The sequence below is a fragment of the Stegostoma tigrinum genome, chromosome 25 (genome assembly GCF_030684315.1).
Source record: "Stegostoma tigrinum isolate sSteTig4 chromosome 25, sSteTig4.hap1, whole genome shotgun sequence".
Classification (NCBI taxonomy): Eukaryota; Metazoa; Chordata; class Chondrichthyes; order Orectolobiformes; family Stegostomatidae; genus Stegostoma; species Stegostoma tigrinum.
Genome location: NC_081378.1, coordinates 39,105,942 through 39,127,178, shown reverse-complemented (window position 1 = coordinate 39,127,178; position 21,237 = coordinate 39,105,942). Strand labels below are relative to the sequence as shown.

The following is a 21,237-nucleotide window of genomic DNA, read 5'->3' as shown; positions in this document are numbered from 1 at the left end:
GTGAGCATAGTGGGGGAGGAAGGGAGGAGATGGGTCAGTCCAGGGAGGATGGACAGGTCAAGGGGGCGGGATGAGGTTAGTCGGTAGAAAATGGAGGTGCACAAAGGGGATAGGAGAGAGGAGGAACAGGTTTGGGAGGCGGGGCTGGTTTTGGGATGCAGTAGGGGGGAGGGGAGATTTTGAAGTTTGCGAAATCCACATTGATACCATAGGGCTGCAGGATTCCCAAGCAGAATGTGTGTTGCTGTTCTTGCAACGTTCGGGTGGCATCGTTGTGGCACTGCAGGAAGCTCAGGATGGACATGTCATCTAAGGAATGGAGGGGGGAGTTGAAATGGTTTGCGACTGGGAGGTGCAGTTGTTTATTGTGAACCGAGTGTAGGTGTTCTGCAAAGTGGTCCCCAAGCCTCCACTTGGTTTCCCCTGACGTAGACGAGGCCACAATGGGTACAGCGGATGCAGTATACCACATTAGCAGATGTGCAGGTGAACATTGTTTGATGTGGAAAGTCTTCTTGGGGCCTGGGATGGGGTGAGGGAGGAGGTGTGGGCGCAGGTGTAACACTTCCTACGGTTGCAGGGAAAAGTGCCAGGTGTGGTGGGGCTGGAGGGGAGTGTGGAGCGTGGTGCAGACAAGGGAGTCAGGGAGAGAATGGTCCCTTCAGAAAGCAGACAAGGTTGGGGAGGGAAAAATGTCTTTGGTGGTGGGGTCAGATTGCAGAAGTGTCGGAGGATGATGCGTTGGATCCGAAGGTTGGAGGAGTGGTACATGAGGACGAAGGGGATTCTTTTTCTGCTTGTTATTGTGGGGAAGCGGTGTGAGCGATGAGTTGCAGGAAATGCAGGAGACAATGGTTGGGAGCGTTCTCGACCACTGCGTTGGGGCAAGTTGTGATCGTTGAAAAACCGAGGTGGTTAGCTGAAGGTTCGACATCATTGTTGAATCAAATCAAAACTTGTCTTTGTCTAACATCTCCACATGGCCAATTCTCCGCAGAAGTCACTGGGTAATCAGCAACAGCTGGAAAGTTAGCTGATTTTCCTTCTTTGCACTTCAAACACAATTGTACTGTCTTAATCACACCAAGCCCAAACAAACAATGTGACTTCCACAGGCTCACTATCAGAACACAATTGGTCCAGTGATTCATTAATTAGTTACATTTTCACAGTTCAGTTCTGATTGTCACTGTATACTAAACGTTCATGCTGCTATCTCCCTGGATACTGCCAGACCAGAGTTTTGCCAGCAATTTGATTTGTGTTTCAGGTCTTCACCTAGCACGCCATCATCCAGTTTGACTTTGTTGATCTTTAGTGGTTTACACAGTTTAATATACTATTGTTGGAAATAATATTTATCACTTTCAACTTGATGCTACTTGTTCTGCCTGTGGATTAATTTTGTATCCAACGGGTATCTTCATTTTGAAAGGTTCATTTAAATTGACAGGCTAGAAGCATAGCTTAAATAATTTGCAATTTGATTTGAGATATGCCATTGCAGATAAGTGTTGTTTGAAAGTACTATTCAGTGCAGTTACATGTAACGTTCTTGCCTTTTAATACTCAGTATATACTGTGACCCACTGTAGAAGAATTATTTGCAAGTTCAGCACAAATTACTTTATTTGGCCATTTGTTTACAAGCAACTGAGAGAAACATCTACTAAAACCTAAAACAATATGGTTCGAGAAGATTATTTATATAAAATTTTAGAAGCTTAGTAAAATCACACTATCATTCAAAGTCTAAAGCTAAATAAAATATATCCCCATTTAGTTATCTACATTCTACTGCCTCTGGAAATCAACCAGTCATAATGCAATGCATTTCATCTCTTCAAACTCACTATATACAATGCATTTCCACTCCAGGTGAAACAGTCCAGTTAATTGTTAGATATTAAATGCAAATATGCACTAAAGTTCACTGTTAATATAGCAGCATTTTATCCATTCAACTGCTGTGGCTATTTCCTCTTATTTGAAAGAAGAGCAGGCTGATGTGGTTGACAAGCAGCCTGAACAGTGAAGGATAATATGGTAAATACTACAAATGGGAACACAAAACAGATACAAAATGGACAAATTACTTGCTACAAACATCTGTATGAGAGAATGAAACAACTGCCATGTAGATAGACATTGCAAAATCCAGTCTTTAAAGTAATGCAACAATGTGCACTGCACAGAAGCACAAATACTTAGGCCACATTTACAGTATCTATTAAAACCTGCACAAACTTTGTCGCAGTGATGCCACAGACCAAATACATTGCAAATTTTGTTAGCTGTATACAATTATGAATTGCTATGCATTTGCAATTTTTGATGTAAAGCCTTGCTGTTCTGAAAGCTACAGACTGAGTAGAATATAACAGCTTTGCACAGTCTAAAGCTTGTTACAATTACTGTTCTCACAACACAAACACTACCATGCATTAGGTCTTTATATCTTGACGATATGCTTTTTCTCTGCTGAGTGTTTGATAATAATATGAATTTGCATGTCCAGAAGTGAGGAGAATCTCTATCACGGTATGTCTTCCAGTTCACCTTTAGCACAGTTAAAACTGCTCACTCAACCATCACAAAAGTGCTATTTGCTAATAACGGTGCTTCATTTCTGTCTTCTACTTATAAATGTTTAGCTGCTGACATCATCATTTGGGTCTGCAGTTTCCAACACCTGCCCATCGGACGGTCTTCGGACACTCCAAATCCTGACCGTTTGGTCACTGAAAGAAATATTTAGTTTTGGGGAAAAAAAACACTTAAAAATGAGAGATTTTATACTCAAGGGTTTTGTTGTCCATAAAATTATCAATAAAATACAATAGTAAAGATTGGTTGTAAAGAATTCTGGAGTAATGTTTTGTACTTACTCTGATGCAGTAAAGACATGGGTAGAATTAGTACAGATGGCATTTATGGGGCTGTCATGCCCTCTCATCTCCCCAAGTGGTGCAAAGTTGTCCACATTCCAAAGTTTAAGGATGCCGCCTCTGCAGCCACTGAGCAGAACTGACCGGCCTGGTAAAATCCCCAAGGCACATACCCAGTCCTTATGAGCATTTGGTACTTGCTAGAAAATAAAATCATATCAAAATCTTGGATTTAAAACTACGAACAGACACAGGCTTGAAGGTATTCACATAAGAAATCATAGCCTTCATATTTTAGACTGTTTTAAACACAAAAATCTTTTCCTACTCCAAGCATAAGGAACTTTAAAACTGAAGATAATCTAAACGCCTTTTCATCACTAACTCCCTTGTTCAAGGTCCTTTCCTGCCTGGTCACATCTAAAAATACAGGAAACCCCAAATTTTTAGATTACTTATTTCAGTCTCATTCTTACACTGCTCTGTTTTGGGATTTATTAATTCTACTTTCAGCAGCATAACTTTTATTTCTTTCCCATCTGCACCCCCTCCCCCCACCTATTCTCAAACTGACAATGTAGAATTAATGAGACTATCCCGTTCTCAGTTCAATCTTCTCACAATTTAAGTATCTCTCCTTGGATCAATGGTCAAGAACATAGCCTGTGAAATTTGGAGCTGTTGATCCCCTGCTCTCAAAACTAGCATCACAAGCTTTGAAAAATTCTTCATTTCACTTTCCTCATTCAACTTCTACACAATTTCTAACCTGCAGTCCCTCAATCCACTCATTTCACAGCCAGCAACAATATTTAAATAAGCCAGTCCTGCTTTCTGGGACCATATTGTCTATGCACTTTTACATTACTTTTGACACCTTTGGTATATGAATCTGACCCTCCTGCTGTCCTTGACACGCTGCTATCTGAAAGCACGACATTAGTACAAGTTATGGCTTGTATGCTATTTTTGTGAATTAATGTGCTTTATATGAACGGTTGCATAGTTTACAAAACAATGGCAAAAATATCCAAGAGCTTCTTTTATATAGTAATGTGACAAATTACACATACATAAATCAGGAGAAGTTAACTGCACTTGCTCAGACAGTGAGGAGGGGGTTGCAAATGTAATGAAATAAAACCAAAACAGAAAATACAGCCAGAATATTCAAACACATGCTGAGTTTTATAAAGGATACAGGCTCAGATGCTCTACTTACCACACGAACAGCAATAACAACCCCTTACAGACTGCCCACTTACCCGCGGGTGCTTTTTATGACCAAACTTCAGAGTCTGGCTTGTCGTGGATGCCTCCATGGTAGGAAATCAGCTAGGAATCTACTCAGCAGAGGATTAACATTGGAGGTCAAGGCTCATCCTCTTTATACATCAATTGCTGCTGTGTTCCAGTAATTAAAATGTTTAAAGTTCCCAAAGCCACTTTGACAGTTACTGAGAGAATATAACTAAGTTAGAGAGAAAGATGCCACACTCAAAAATGTACTGGCATGTTGCATCTTTCAGGCTATGCCTGATCTGACTCTCCTGAGACTTGAAGATCTGGGCCACTATTTTTCTTTCAAGTCTTGAAAATTTCAGAAGCGGCAATACTTCTAGAAATTTGAAATGAAAATTAATCTAGAAACAAAGTCCAGTTTGAACTTCAAACCTCCAGTACATTTACAACCCCACACTTCCCCTCCCCAAACATTTTCAGGCCTTCACCCACACCTATTCACAGACAATCAATACTGAGGCATTCCTCAAACATGGTACATAAGCCTGTATTCACATCCTGTAAAATATCAATGTATGTCAACATCTGGAGTCTGCCCTAAGCAGGTGGAGGGGGGATTTTGGAGGTGGCTTACAGAATACTGAAGCAAGTTTTCAGAAAATTTTCTCAAGTAGCAAAAATAACAAAAAGATACACTAATGTCACAATAAGCATCAAAATCTTCACAGGGTACATCTGTGTATATGGTAAGAATAAGAATCACATTCTACCTCAGAGACTGAACAGCAGGCAAAGAAAGGAGTTGAGCCTGGAGCAACAGAAAAATTAAGTCATTCAGCAATTTGCAAACAAAAACAAGATTTCCAATGTTGATGCATAAAGGGACAGTAAGCTAGTGTATAGGAGGTATATAGCTGAGCAGAATATTGGGTGTAACAGGATGTGGAGTGTGAAGACTGAAGAACATTTACTCATGAAGGTGCTCAATTTCATAAAAGATAGCACAAAAAAGCAGAGCCAACAGATTACAAAAGGCATGAACGAGGAGTTAGCAGGAGTTGGGGGAGGGTTGTGTGGAAAAATGAAGCTAAAACTTATTTTGCAGATAAAAGTAGGCATATTTTTTTTCCAATAATCAATTAGATGTTGGCTTTGAAGCTAAGTTCAGAGTCTAACAAGGATTTGAACCAGATGGATAAGCCTGAAACAGGAATTTAGGAGGGGAGATATAATAAGGGCTGAAGTTTCTTTTTCTTTATTCATTCATGGGATGAGGGCGTTGCTGGCTAGGCAGCATTTACTGCCCATTCCTAATTGCCCAGAGGGCAGTTCTGAGTCAACCACATGGCTGTGGGTCTGGAGTCACACGTAGGCCAGACCAGATAAAGATGGCAGTTTCATTCACTAACGGACATTAGAGAGCCAGATGGGTTTTTCCAACAATTAACAATGGAATTAAGCATCTAATGATGACAATGAATCCAGATATTTAGTGAATTCAAATTCCACCATCTGCCATTGCAGGATTCAAACCCAGGTCCCCAGAATGTTTTCTGGGTCTCTGGGTTAACAGTCCATGAGGCCATCGCCTCCCCTAGTTGCAATCAAACATACTGAACTTAAATGTTAAACCATTAAAATGTTCTGGTTTATCTATGCATTGTATCAAATAGGCCTTAAGGAAAATAACAGAGGAGGAGGGACAAAGCTGGATATAACTAAAACACAAACTGACAGGAATATTTCAAATTTTAGTGGCAGTTGGAAGGAGCAGACAATTTAAAACTAAAGCTCTTCAAAGTAGCAAGTGATTATCAGTTGTAAAAGGGGAGTAAACAACTATTTTGGCAAATACATTGAAAAAGGAAATATTTGCAATAGTACAGAATGAACAGGACAGTTGGACTACATAGGTAGCTCTTTTACACAGGCATGATTAAGTGAATATCCTCTTTCTGAATCTATGTATTGTACCAAATAGGAGCCACTGAGTGAATAGAAGCGAGTCAGCAGAACAGCTAAGGAACACAAAGCGACGTCATAGTAGATGAGTGTCACTTGAGGGTCATAAGAAAGGTCAAGTTTTGAGCTAAGAACCAAGACAGAACAATTCCAAACATTCCTCCATTTGTTGAATTCTACTTCGTCCTGACATCAACTTATTGCTGTGACTTCATACCTGGAGTAGTTCTTGCTGCACCATGTCCCATTTTTTAATCCCATTATCTCTGGATCCACTAAACAGGCTGTCACCCAGGATTGCAAGCGATTCAATGCCATCATAATGAGGTGGCTCAAAGTTGTAGGTAGGACCTACAGTCCCTATAGCACCTTCTGTTACATCAAACATCTAAACAGAACAAGTAAAAGAATGGGGGGGGGGGAGAAAAACAAACTTATATTTAAGCTGTAACTTGTACTTTTTGTTTTGCTTGAACACACATTGTGAAGCATGAAATACTTAAATATTTCAAGGTAGTCAAAGAGGGATTGACGATTTAACTGGCTGAATTTAAGACTAGTATAATTTCAGAAGCAAGCACATCCTAAAGTTACTAAAGAGATTACAGTCTTTACTTACAACATTTAAGTTTATGCCTCCCCTCCTTTCATATCTACTAGGAAGTGTGTCTTCAATGGCAGCTTTCACACCAGTCAGAAGGTTTAGTGTTCAAGCCTCTCTCCAAGAGATTGTCTTGGTGAATGGGGTGTTGACACGGACTGGGATACTAAAGTGTATCAAACGTGGATTACATCCTCTAACCCTTTCTGATCATTTATATTGTGGAAACATGATTCTGCTTCGCGAATGCCTCAAACACCTTGACTGATTAGATCATTATGGTCACAAATCCCTGAAAGTTACACTCTACAATCTGCCACTGAGGGATCTGCAATGATTCAAAATGGCTTACTACTTCGCTCCACGGGTACTGAAAAACTGTTATGTTGTAACCTGCATTTATAAAATTGGTTTTAAAAAATGCTGTTGAGGATTAATTTTGATGTCGAGGAACCAGTGTTGGATTGGAGTGGACAAAATCAGAAGTCACACGACACCGGGTTTAGTCAGAGATAATGGGAACTGCAGATGCTGGGGAATCCAAGATAACGAAGTATGGAGCTGGATGAACACAGCAGGCCTAGCAGCATCTCAGGAGCACAAAAGCTGACGTTTCGGGCCTAGACCCTTCATTTCAGAACCCTCTCCGACGAAGGGTCTAGGCCCGAAACGTCAGCTTTTGTGCACCCGAGATGCTGCTTGGCCTGTTGGGTTCATCCAGCTTCACACTTTGTTAACCAGGTTATAGTTCAACAGGTTTATTCGTAATCACAAGCTTTTGGAGCGCTGCTCTGTCATCAGGTGAAGTGAGACTTTGGGCTTTAATATGAACAAGTTGGAAATTCTTAGTGAGTTGAATTTAAAAAAAAACTTCAGATTCTCAGGGAACAAGTATAATATAAAATGCTTTAAATAGGCCTCAAAATGCAGAATTAATTTATATTTTAATGTTTTATAATGCTGTTATAAATATCAAACTACTTCAAAACAAAACCATTAAATTTAAAGCAATCATGCATCTTACAACACAAGGCTCATCAAAAGGAAACTGCAACAGATTAACATACATTTTGCTGAGAGTACTTTATTTTGCACAATGAAAATATTACCTTTATGTAATGATCTTTGGACCCAGTAATAATGAGATCTTGTCCATTTGCGGTTTGATCAACGGTAAGGCACATAACTGGTCCTAAATGACCAGTCAACTTTCCAGTGGATTGAAACCTTGAAAATGGAAAATAATTAGCCAATTATTGTTAAGACATATAGTTGTTCAAAAAATATTTTTATTAGCAATATTCACATTTGCTTTTCTCTGGTAAATACTAATTTATCACAAAGCACTCATCCGAGTTTTGAATATTTTATATTAAATAAAAAGGTTGCATCTGCCACCACCACAACAACAGGGACGCACTCACTGTCCAATAAAATGATTTTTTTCGAACATTCAATCCAATCTGTCCCACTCGATACCTCCTTGCCTGGTGCAGTCCTTACACCTCACTGCCTTGTTCACCACAAGCAAGGGAGCAAAGCAATGAATGTATGGGGGGCAATGAGGAGTTGAGAAAAAGGGGGCTGTCATCAGGCAGTGAACAAAAATCATATGGGTGCCATATCATATTAATATTCATAACATCAGTAGCACAGATGTCCTGTCCTATTGTGGCAGCAGAAGATAGTGATATTAGAATTGTTTTAATTTGGTTTACCACAAAATTACCAATGATAGAGTTTAGATATTTGCTGTACATTAAATGGATTTTAGTTCATAGAATAGAGATAATAGAATTACTACAGTCTTTCGACCCAACAAATCCACACTGACCCTCAGAGGATCCCACCCAGACATCCCCCTAATCTACACATCCCTGAACACTATGGGAAATTTAGCACAGCTAATCCACTTAGCCTGCAAATCTTTGGGCTGTGGGAGGAAACCGGAGCACCTGGAGGAAACCCAAGCAGATGTGGGGTGATTGCACAAACTCCACACACAGTCCATAAGGACAAAAATATTGCCAACGCTGCTCCCACCCCCACATTCATGGGAGCGATGTGGTAAACCCATAATGCGGTTAAGTCGCCAGAGGCTGGAACTGAACCCAGGTCCCTGGTGCAGTATGGCAGCAGTGCCGACCACGGAGCCACTTGCCACACCAGACCCATTTTTTGGATTTCTTATTGACCTGCATCAGCTCATTAAGTGCTTGCTCGAGCCAAAGAGATTAAGTTTGACTTGATGACAATAAATTACTTTTCCATTAATTCAACAGGTTCTTGTAAATTGAAGTTTGTTATCAGACAACGACACGGTGGAAACTAAATACTGACATTAATGCTCATTTTTGTCAGTTTTAATGAATGCCAGATGAAAAGATTCAACAGTATGCTTCTTTTCTCAAAGATACCCAAGTTCTATATTAGTTTACAAATTCTCAAAATTTATGCTTAACAAAAACATAAAAAAACTTAAGCAAGCTAAGTCAACAGAAAGTCAACATTTTTCACTCAAAATACCTTTTGAGATCCCACATTCGTACAGAATTACCCGAGGCAGCATAGAGAAACATGCCAGTTGAGTTCAGTGCAATTTGGTTTATTTGATTTTCTCCAGGAGGGATAGTAACTGTTCTATTTTTTGTACTTGCACAAGCATCCCCCATTGACACCTGGCCAGATGATCTGAAAGACAAATTAAGTTCCCATGCTATATTATACTGTTACCTTTCATAGCTACGATCTTACCTTAACGCTAAATGCAAATTTCCTCATAGAGCAACATGTTGAGGGATCTCCCCAAAGAGGCTTTGCACATTCAAAAGTTTCAAATACACTCACTTATAAATCAAATAACTCATGATGAATTGCTATCTGTGGATACTGAGCACGCAACATATTTATTTCGTAGAGATCATAGATTTGTTCAGGACATCAGGTGGGTTCAGAACGACAAAATGAACGTTGTCCACAAGTAAACTCCGGTTCACGGGCAATATAAGGGCTTTTTTTCCCCAAATGCAACCACAAGAGCTAGTCAGACAGTCATGGAGATATACAGCACAGAAACAGACCCTCAGTCCAACTTGTCCATGGCAACCAGATATCCTAAATAAACCTAGTCCCATTTGCCAGCATTTGGCCCATCGCCCTCTCAATTCTTCCTATTCATACCCCCATCCAGATGCCTTTTAAATGTTGTAATCATACCCGCCTCCACCGCTTCCTCTGGCAGCTCATTCCACGTATGCACCATCCTCTGCGTGAAAAAGTTGCCCCACAGGTCCCTTTTAAATCTTTCCCCTCTCACCTTAAACCTATGCCCTCTAGTTTTGGACTCTCTCACCTGGGGAAAAGACATTGGATATTCACCCTATCCACACCCCTGATGATTTTGTAAACCTCTAGAAGGGCTCCTCTCAGCTTCTGACACTCTGGGGAAAATAGCCCCAGTCTATTCAGACTCTTCTTATAGCTCAAACCCTTCAATCCTGGCAAGATCCCGTAAACCTTTCCTGAACACTTCCAAGTTTCACAACATCCTTCTGATAACAGAGGCCAGAACTGCACCCAGTATTGCAATAGTGGCTTAACCAATGTCCTGTACATCTGCAACATGACCTCCCAGCTCCTATACTCACTGCCCTGACCAATAAAAGCAAGCATACCAAACGTCTTCTTCACTAGCCTATCCACCTGAAATTTTACTTACAAGGAATTATGAATCTGCACTCTAAGGTCTCTTTATTCGGCAACACTCCCCAGGACCTTATCAAGTCTTTGCCTTTCCAAAATGCAACACCTCACATTTATTTAAATTAAACTCCATCTGCCACCACTTGGCCCATTTGATTAAGATCCCATTGTGTTCTTGAGGTAGCCTTCTTCGCTGTCCATTACACCTCCAAATTTTGGTGTCGTCTGCAAAATTACTCACCATACCTCCTACGTTCACATCCAAATCATTCAAATAGATGTCAAAAAACACTAATGAAAAACCAAAAGAACTGCGGATGCTGGAAATCAGAAACAAAAAAAACAGAAGTTGTGGGAAAAACTGAGCAGATCTGGCAGCATCTGTGGAGAGAAAGAGTCAACATTTGAGTTCAGTGACCCTTCTTTGGAACAGGTTCTAAAGAGGGTTCACTTGACCTGAAACATTAACCCTGATTCTTCCACCTAAATACTGCCAGACCTACTGAGACTTTCCAAATAGTATGGATGATTACTTTCTAAAACGTTGATATCAAATACCATTACAACACAGAAATCTCAACTTAAATTCCAACCAAGAAACTATAAACCATTTTTTGAACTGCAACTCCATTCTAGAATATAATCCCAAATCACCGAAAGAGATACTTACGTCAGTGTTCGAATGCATTTAGCAGAGTCTCGGATATCCCACACCTTAATGTAAGATGTGGAAACAGAAAATACCAAACTGGAATAACTGCAGTATTTAACAGATACCACATTATTGGGATGTCCACCAAGGGACATAATCTCTTGTCCAGTAACAAGGTTCCAAACTTTACAAGTGCGATCTGTCAAAAAGTTTACAGAAAGAAATGATGCAGTTAGCCTGCCACCTGTTTTGTATCAAAGTCATAAATTACAGTACAGCTGTTCTCCCACTCTTCGCACCACCCCCAACCACCCCTCATCTGCAAGATTAGCAAACTGATTGCAGAAACCTAAAGCAAATTCTCCTTTCAAGTCACAAAAAGGGTACAGAAAATCAAGCACAACAGCAAAATACCACAGATTCTGGAAACGTTCAACAGGTCAGACAGCATCTGGAGACAGAAACAGGGTAAATGTTGCATATGTTTTCATGGTCAAAGACTTGAAACATTAATTCTGTCTCTCTCTATAACCATTGCATGAATAGCTAAGTATTTTCTGTTTTTATAACACATCAATTAATACATTCTCTGCTTGCTTCTTTATACACACAAACAGTCAGACTCAGGATCAAAAAGCAAGACCCTGCTACACAAAAGTGCTGCAAGTTTGATCTCAATAGAAATACTTGAAGAAATAGTGAGGATTATGTTTAACAAATCAAAATCATATTATTGGTATAGAATCATCAGTTCATTCACTACCTTCAACATTTACTCTTCACCACTGACATACAGTGGCAATAGCGTGGACTATTTACAAAGTGCAGTGTATCAACCCCTCCCCAGGTTCCTTTGACTGCATCTATCAAACACACAACCTCTACCACCAAGTAGGACAAGGATGGAAGATGGATGGATACACCACCACCTGCAAGCTCCCCTTCAAGTCACACATCATACTGACTTGGAACTTGCTGTGCCTTCACTGTAATTGGACCAAAATCCTCAAATTCCCTTCCTAACAGCAATGGGTGTACCAACAGGTACATATCATGCAAATTTAAATGTTTGGCTACACTTAGCTGTGCCTTTGGCCAGATAACCAAGCTATGGAACAGTTGCCTGCTTAAGCAATTGACGACTGTCATAATTTTGCAGAGCCAAATCATTTCCTGCCCCAGAGATCACATCTGAAAAACACATACAATGTTGTTAGGGGCAGATGCAGAAAGGTCATTTCCTCTTAATGAGAGTGCATAATCTAAGTAAGGGATCATACATTTAGGAGAGTTGAGGGAGAATTTCTTGAGGGTAGTGGAATTCTTTACCATGGAGGATAGTCAAGAGCTGAGAGATAGATTTCTAAATCAGTCAGAAAATCAAGGGTAAAAGGGGGAGAAAGCAGGAAAGTGGAATTGAGAATCATCAGATCAGCCATGATCTCAGTGGCAATTGGAGGAACAGCACACGACACTGATTTAGTGGGCAAGGTCAATGACCACGGCAGGGCTGAGCTCTCAGCCAACTGTTAGAGGACAGTTTGCAGGATTTTTTGAGGAACCTGCTCCTTTGGATACCTGGCACTTAAATGCAGTTTTTAAACTGGCAGATCCTAGCTCTGTTGCATTATCACATAACACTGGATGAATCACTTAATAATTTGTATCATACTCCCAAAGTGTAACTTTTGAGCCTGATTTAAATAGTAATCAAGGGTCCCACTACACAAGGGAAGAGTACCTCCAGGTCAGACTATCCCATGCCATAAAAATGATGGCAGGTACAGCACGAGTTCTATGGTCTTTAATCTTTAACTCACATAGCCTTCTTTGAACAGTCATGAGGGAAATTACACAGAGGGCTCTGAATTTTGTGCAATCTATTTTCTCCCAAAGCTCGAAGAAAACTCGCTCACCTTTTGCTCCAGTGAAAAGGAGATCATCTGTTGCATCCAGACACAGCACTGCTTTGTTGTGTCCTTCAGCTATATGATTGCAGTAAAGGGGTGCACTCCTGCTGCCTTTTGAACTGGGGAACAGGTTAATTATTCCCCTGTGAAAGAATAATAATAATATTGGTTGACTAACAATAAAATATTTGACTAGATAATTACAGGACAAACAGGACAGACTCAGGGAAAAAACCTGCACTGCTTACATTTATTTTTAACAGATGAAAGAAATGGTCTTGGACTGCACTATATTATCCATTATCGTCAGGTTTTGAAATTAGTTCTATTATCCTGCAACACTGCAAATATGACAACTAAATGATTAAAATTTATATTACTGAAGGTCAAGCACTTGCTTTTCTAATTTCTCAATTTTCTGCCAAAATAAGATTTTACATATATGGATAGGCCTGAATTCTGAGGGTAAAAAATTAAGAATCCTGACCAAATACTCCTCACTACCTTGTTGCTACCTTTTCACTGAATTGATTGACATGCAATGACCAATACGATAAAAATCTAATTCAATGCCAATTTGTTTCCTCATCCTCCCCTCACCTTCTTAGCTTTGTTAGAAAGGATATTAAGATAGAATTTCATGTGTGGGAAAAGCTTTTAAGTAAACACCTGTCAATTCCCTAGCACGGCACTTTTACTTATCTTGTTGTCGACTAGTGATGGCTAAGTGGTAAGTAAGTGAAAATGACATGCCTGAGAATTAGCTAGCCATTCTACCAAAAATATAAGTGATAATATTTTCAAATTATGTACTGACACAATCTTAAAGCAACAGTGATAAGGAAATTAAGCCAGGAACCACTGGTGCAGGCAGGTTGACTCTTTGGAGCAAATCATCTTCACACTTAGGCACTGTATATTTTGAACAGAACATTTTTAGTGAAACTGTCAGTGTGTTCTCAAAGTTTTTTTATGCTTTTTAGAAATGGGCTAGCATTTCTTCTTTCCTAGTATAAAAATTCATCAATAAAAACATGCAGCGCATATAATGATTTGAGCATTGACTTTTACTAAGAGAAAAGCTTCAGCACCTTAAAAGAAGGGAGAAAAAGTTATTCTTCAGCCACCAAAGCTTTCCAGTAATCATTTAGCACACAAACACAGCAAACGTAAAATCAGAAAGCACCAAAAGCAGGATCATCATCTAAATAAAACAAGCGATAAAACCAGATATTTTTAAAAAAATCTAAATCAAAAACACTCAACTCCAAGAAGCATTTCAGTACTTTCCAGTTAGTCCCAATAAGTGGCAATTGAGAGGCACCATAAGCATGCAGGAAATATTAGAAGCAATAAACGCCACAACAGAATGCGCTGAATGGTGAGCAACAAGTTATACAGTGTACCTTTGTACCTCCGAAAGAGAGGAATCACTTTCATCTGACCTACAAAAAACAGTGATGGAATTGTGAAGACACAGAGGAAATATCTGATTAAAGTCTGTATGATAACTAAAATGTAGCAGTTGGACTGGCAGGGTTAGTACTTAAAAGATACGTGGAAACAAAACTACTTTTAGAAACACTAAAATATCTATCCTTCGTTAAAACATTTACTTCATTTTAATTGCAACAGAGTTTAATGCCTATAGATCTAAGGTCCAAGGGAGTGAGAAGAAGAAAGTAGGAGAGGAAAGAATTAAGAAAAAAAGTCAAACCTGTTTTATCAGAGTTGCATTAGCTTTACGGTTTTCTGTAGCTGTGCAAATATGCAATGACACAGTTTGCCACAATTACATTTTTCTAATGTATATTAATGTACTGGAGATTTCTTTCAGGACAGCAAGATAGTCAAGCTGGAAAAGCTATCTCCCCAACCCCCTTCACCAGCACCTCCTCCCCACAACCTTCTTTCAACTTGAAGTATAAACCAATGTCTGAGGGGAGAGAAAAGACACTACGAGGGTGGAATAGTGGAGAATATTTTGAAATTCTAAATGTCCCTAGCTGACAAGAAAATATTTAAGTTCAACCCATATGCAAGTTGTGCTGAACCTTTATGTTTAAGGGAGACTCTGTACAGGATTGCCAAAGAAAGAATTTATCTTAGTAGGAACAAATTACTGCAGACACCGGAAACTGTAGTGAAAATGAAAAATGTAGAAATCACAGTCAGGCAGCATCCGTGCAGAGACAGCAAGCTATGTTTCAAGTCTAGATGACTCTTGCCCAGCAAACTTATATTAATTTGATGCTACTTATCCACCTAAAACCAAACTTTTTTTCATCTTTCAGTCCGCTAACAAGTTTTATGGAAGCACCAGCAGCTGAAAGTAATTTTTAACTTCTTTAAAATTGAAATGCTAAAAGAGAAAACTGTAACATACAACACTTTTAATAGCATTTCAAATAATTATCACTATCAAAACCTAAGATGTTAGTGACGTTCTAAAGGTATTACTGCGAAAAATCTACGACGTAATACGATATAAATCTCTAATACAAGAGTGGTTTTTGAGTAACTTTTTCCATTAGGAAACGGTCATCAATAACTGCCTGCTTCTATCAACCCCAAGCAAGACAAAGAACCTGTGGTTCAAGAACTACATCCATTATTTTGGTGATCAAATGTGTTGATACATCGATCTGGAAAGCCACTGTATTTTTATAACTGTATCAACTGATTTCCATCAGGGACTGGTACAATTTTTTATTTGTTCAAGTTTTAACTTGCATATAGATGGAAAATAAAAGGCACAGAAACTTTAAAAATATTCATAACTATTCTGGATGGCCAAAATTCAGGTGAATGTTTGCTCAATACATAACATTGAAAGTAAACACTGCTCTAGTTGCTATGAAGCGAAGCTCATTATCAAATACAGTAAAGCTTGCTTCTTCTGCCACCTCAATCAGGGTGCACTATCCAACAGAAAGTCTAAAATCCCTCATGTCACAGTTACTGTAAAAAATACAAACATAGTTTGAAATAATTGCAAAAACCATTTCAAGTAGTTTTCCTCAATGTTTAAAGCAAAAATAATAAAGGTGGAAAGGCTCTCAGCTCCTGCACATTGTGATTCATATTAAAGAATAATTCTGTTAATTCCTAATATTACCAGGTTAAGTGGCTTTCCGATTTACTAACGTATAGATTAGATTAGATTAGATTCCCTACAGTGTGGAAACAGGCCCTTTGGCCCAACAGGTCTACACCGCCCTTGAAGCATCCCACCAAGGCCCATTCCCCTATTACCCACACACCCCTGAACACTACAGGCAATTTAGCATGGCCAATCCACCTAGCCTGCACATCTTTGGACTGTGGGAGGAAACCAGAGCACCTAAACTAATGTGAATTGTACTGTTACATAATTTTTTACTCTATTAGGCTGTAGATAAAGGAGATTAAAAACACAAAAACAGTATCCAGACCCAGATGTATTATTAGTCACATCTGAAAACATTTCATCTCATCTCAAGTCCAAATAAATTTCAAAGGGTGGCAGCAGTAGCAGAAAAAAGTTGAACCCAGGCAATTTCAAAATGATTCCATATTTCACAAACGCACTCTGTCTGGTTGCTAAAAACTGTTGAAAATCAAAAATGCAAAACTGTCATATAAAAGCATCACAGAACATTTATTTGTAACTCGGGATGATTCCCAGGTGATTTTGAACCAACATTGAACAAATTCATGAACATGGATTGGAATCTGGGTGCCTTTTTGAAGATATGCAGTACCTCAGTCAGTCTCTGTTCCAAACATTAAAGTGTTATCTTACAAATCATATCAAAATATTACCTTCAGGTTTGAGCATCAAACATTCCAAAAGGAGCCCGCAACTAGATTTATGCACTGTTGGGATCAGCTGGCTAAATGCCTACTGAGAGTGTGCCCTGGGAATTCAATAGCATATCAAATGTTGTCATTATATCTTGGAACTCCCTGCTAAGCCTTTGCTCACAATAACAGTTTCGGAAGATAAATGAGGCAACAGGATACTTTTTTTAAAAAGCATCACTCTCCGACCTCTTTCTCCTATATCTACCTGTGGTGCCCTCCCAAAAGGCAGGGCTCATGTCTTACAGCCTCTTTAGAAACAGGGTCAAGGAAATTTCAGAGAACCCTAAAAGTACATGGTTACTATTTTCTGCCCCTCTGATGCTGCTTGGCCTGCTGTGTCTATCCAGCTCTACACTTCGTTGTTTCAGATTCTCCAGGATTGGCAGTTCCTACTACCTCTGATTACTATGTATAAGCTTTTCCACTACCTGAAAGCACAATCTTAAAAACTGCAGCAGCACCTTATTCTTATTTTGCAATACCCAACAAAGGGAAGACCTACACTAAAATAGGAACATGGTTAGAATGATAACCAAGGTATGGAGCTTGGACAAATTATTTTCATTTCAGGGAGCAACAGGGGATGAGAAACAGAGTTGGATTGAGGGGAATGCCATAGAGGATTCAAGCAAAAAAAAACTGAATGGGAAATGGGACAGTGAGACATATTCACCTCTGACAATATTACTCAATGTTCAGACTGTTAGTCTCCCATTTTAACAGAATCTACTGTTTAAAACACACAGTCACTTATCTGTCCACCATCATTCATATTTGAACGTGACAGAGCTTTAACCTGATGTATTGGTTGTGGGATCGCTTACCTCATTCTATATAATACTGCTCCCGTAATTTGCATGAATGTACTGCAACCAGAGCAGTAACTTGCTGGCACTCATTTTTAGGTATGCCTAGTGCTGTTGCTGGCATGACTACATTATGACACAAGGACTGCAAGCCAGACTAACTCAGACTTAATGCTGGATTTACAAGAGCAAAATCAAAACAGTAAATAACCCTCAAAATTGCCCAACTGTTCCTAACCAGAGTTTAGGAATAACAGATATCAGTAAGAAAATTCATAACAAACAAATTAGGAGTTTATTAATAATGTACATTTTAGCTAAGCTAAACATAATCTAGTTTATCTGTTTTAAAGCCAATCTTTGATTGCAACCCTCTCAGACAGATGCAAACATATAATTAAGGGATGAATTTAGAAAGAAAATAAAAGATTTATAAATTTGCCAGTAAAACAACTGTTTCAATGATGAACACCAGGTTTTTATACAATACGAGTATGATTTATGCAATTAAATTAAGGCATTCAAGATGATAAAAGTTCTTATAAAATAGATGTGGAGCAGATGCTTCCTCTTGTGGGGTATTCCAGGATCAGGGATCTATTCTTAGGATACGGGGTAGCAAAATTTAGAACAGTTGAGGAGAAACTACTTCTCCCAAAGGGTTCTGAATCTGTGGAATTCACCACCCCAAAGTGCGGTAGATGCTGGGACAGTGATTAAATTTAAGGAGAAGTCAGAATTTTTAATTGGTAATGGGTCGAAGGATTATAGAGAGAAGACAGGAAAATGGGGGTGAGGAGCATATCAGCCATGACTGAATGGTGGAGCAAACTTCAAAACGGCCAAACGGGCTGCTCTGCCCTTGTGTCTTAAGAGCTATTATATTACAAACATTTAGGTCTTTACTTGAATTCTTAAGTCACCAGTCAATGCAAACAGCCTCCAGTAGGTTCCAAGGAATATTCACTTATTTCTAATAAACTGAGGTTTTCTCAGCAGATTGAACAGGATTCTTTAACCGAATACAGAACGAGAGAAAGCAAAACTCAAAGCCTAGCTTCCTGGTCCAGTAGCTTTCAAGCACATAGGTGTCTGCTAAAAAACTCAGTCAAATCCAGTTCAATCAATTTTCAACATTCTTCAAAAATCAAAAGAACTGCAGATGCTGTAAATCAGGAACAAAAACAAAGTTGCTGGAAAAGCCCAGCAGGTGAAGGGAAAAACAGAGTTAACGCTCCCCAGATCACCACACCTGAAACACTAACTCGGTTTTTTTGCTTCACAGATGCTGCCAGATCTGCTGGGCTTTTCCAGCAACTTTGTTTTTGTTCAACATTCTGTGCTTGGCTAGCCAGCACCAGTTTCCCTGTGATTGGCCACTACGAAATCCAACCAGATACCAGTCCTTAAGTTAAACGCACTCTGGTGCCACAACATCTGCTGTGTTCCGAGAACAATAATTAAGCTGCAATTATCTTTCCAGGCTAGTTTCCATATGTAAACACAAGTTTTTTTTAAAGAAACAAGCTGCTATTCAGAGTTTGATCCTCACTTCATCTCAGTTCCAAAACAAACTGAGAGGAAAAAAAAATGATGGTCTCAGTGATGTACTACAATCCTCATTAAGGTTAGTCCCCTTGATTAAAATTATTGCGGGAATAAGGGATATGTCAAGCCTGTTGTTACAGCTTTTTGTGGAATATGCTGTCTCTGCTGCTACTACTGATGGTTTCAAATGCCCAGATCTGCTCTGAATTTCTTTGCAAAATAATCTTCTTTGGTTTGATTCCATTAAATTGCCTTTTGACAAACAAAGTGCCTGAATCTTTTCAACTCCACCCATTTCTGTAAAATTCAAACAGTACAGAAGGAAGCTTCTATGTTTGATACACTTAGGAATACACTAGTATGGCACTGAGCTATTGTTACATTGAGAGGCTGTGTTCCAGATACTGGAAACAGATGCAGCTGCCTGGAAGTAATAAAATATTCGAAAGGACACTAGATAAAGAAGAACAGGAAATTCTATAATATTGTGACTCCCTCAGACACCAGTGCATGATGATTACCTGGTAATTCATTCATCCATTTCTTTCTGTAGGACTTTACTGCATACAAACCAGCTGCCACATTTATTTTCATACTAGTAACCCCACAGGGAAAATACTTTAGAATTCCATAAGGACATGAAAACCCTTCCATTCACACAGCAACATGTTTATTTCATACATTTAAGTACTTGGGTGCATTTTTCCCACCCAGCAGATTTTAAAAAGCCATTGCATTCTATCATAATACATCATTACATATACAGTGAAAGATTATAATGTGATTGTTGGACATTTCTCACCACTAGAAAATTATTTTAAAATTTTTGGGATATGGTGACCAGAAAATATAACAACAGTCTCTAAATTACTGGGAAATAATTGGCTTATCATAAACTGAGTGAGTTTGATTATTTGGGATCGCTCTGCATTGTACTATAATCGGTTAAAAATTGGTTTGTTAAAAAAAAATCAGTCTACATGGTGGGAAAGCATATTTTATCTTTTTGAGCTTTGTTTCAAGTGCCTAACTGCAGAGCGGATTACTGAAAAATATGCCAAAAAAATGAATCCTTCACATATCTAATTTGGTTATATTAAATAAGTGTTACTATATAATCAAGTTAATTCCTAACAATCATGTCAGCACCTGCAATGACCAGCACTCGTCATACACTGTTCAGTGCAGTTTGAGGAGTTTACTGTTTACAATCAGGGCAAAACACCTCTGACAGAATAGACTTCCTCGGTAAAACATTGATTTAATACAATTCTAGTTATATCGAAAGTGTAATAAAGATAAAGGAAACGTAAGAATATCTGGATAATTCCATGCAAAAGACCTGCTAATTTCCTTGGCCCATTTCCCACTCCTCCCCTAAATTCACTGCCCCAAAGAACACAAAAACTCAAAACCTCACCCTTTTAAGAACAGGTTTTAAATGTTCATAATTGAACAAATAGTAAACATTGACTGATTATTTGCTTCCATACAAAACTTGTTCAGTAAACTCGTGAGAGTCTGATTAGACTGAGATGGTGCGGATATATAGTAAACATTGCCTACCTAGCTCAGAGATCACAATTACATTAATATTTATCCAACGTATGCTGTCAGATTATTTTTCATTCTAAAGCTTCAAACCATTGGATGTTACTGTGCTTGTTGGAGGGGACAGAAAAGTAGGTTGAGAAGTAGGAATTGTAATATTGGAGTTTGGAGTGTTGACAACATCGAGGAAAGTAGATCTTACAAAAAAAACTGATTAAAAAAAGAATTAGATTTCCGGAACGTTGAATAATACAAGATTATTCTATTTGTTTACGGAATGTAGGCATCACTGGCAAGGCCACCATTTGTCGTCCAATTCACATAACTTTTGGAAAAAAAATGTGGTAAACTGTCTTAAAACACCTGCCAAATATGGGTTATAAGATGTGATTCAACTATATTTCACTGTCCCTGGGTATGTAGGAACACCTACAATGCTGTTCTGAAGGAAGTTTCAGCAATTTGACCAAGTGATAACAAAGGAATGGCACTATAATCCCAAGTCTGGATGATGTGTGACTTTGAGAAC

At 38.8% G+C, this 21,237-nt stretch overlaps 1 protein-coding gene across 5 annotated transcripts in view; it reads right to left on the bottom strand.

The window, feature by feature from the left end:
* Positions 1-1,611: 1,611 nt before the first annotated feature.
* The window catches only part of kif21a (kinesin family member 21A), a 157,230-nt gene continuing 137,604 nt past the window's right edge, over positions 1,612-21,237 (bottom strand). For 4 of the 5 annotated variants that reach the window (XM_048553734.2, XM_048553736.2, XM_048553735.2 and 1 more), the window contains 8 exons: positions 14,364-14,402; positions 12,964-13,100; positions 11,066-11,246; positions 9,220-9,384; positions 7,803-7,920; positions 6,310-6,480; positions 2,889-3,088; positions 1,612-2,741 (listed from right to left, as the gene is read on the bottom strand). In XM_048553734.2, coding sequence (XP_048409691.1) covers positions 2,651-2,741; positions 2,889-3,088; positions 6,310-6,480; positions 7,803-7,920; positions 9,220-9,384; positions 11,066-11,246; positions 12,964-13,100; positions 14,364-14,402 — 1,102 coding nt within the window. In that variant the 3' untranslated portion in view covers positions 1,612-2,650. The remainder of the gene's footprint in view (positions 2,742-2,888; positions 3,089-6,309; positions 6,481-7,802; positions 7,921-9,219; positions 9,385-11,065; positions 11,247-12,963; positions 13,101-14,363; positions 14,403-21,237) is intronic. The other variant, XM_048553737.2, reaches the window with a different exon arrangement.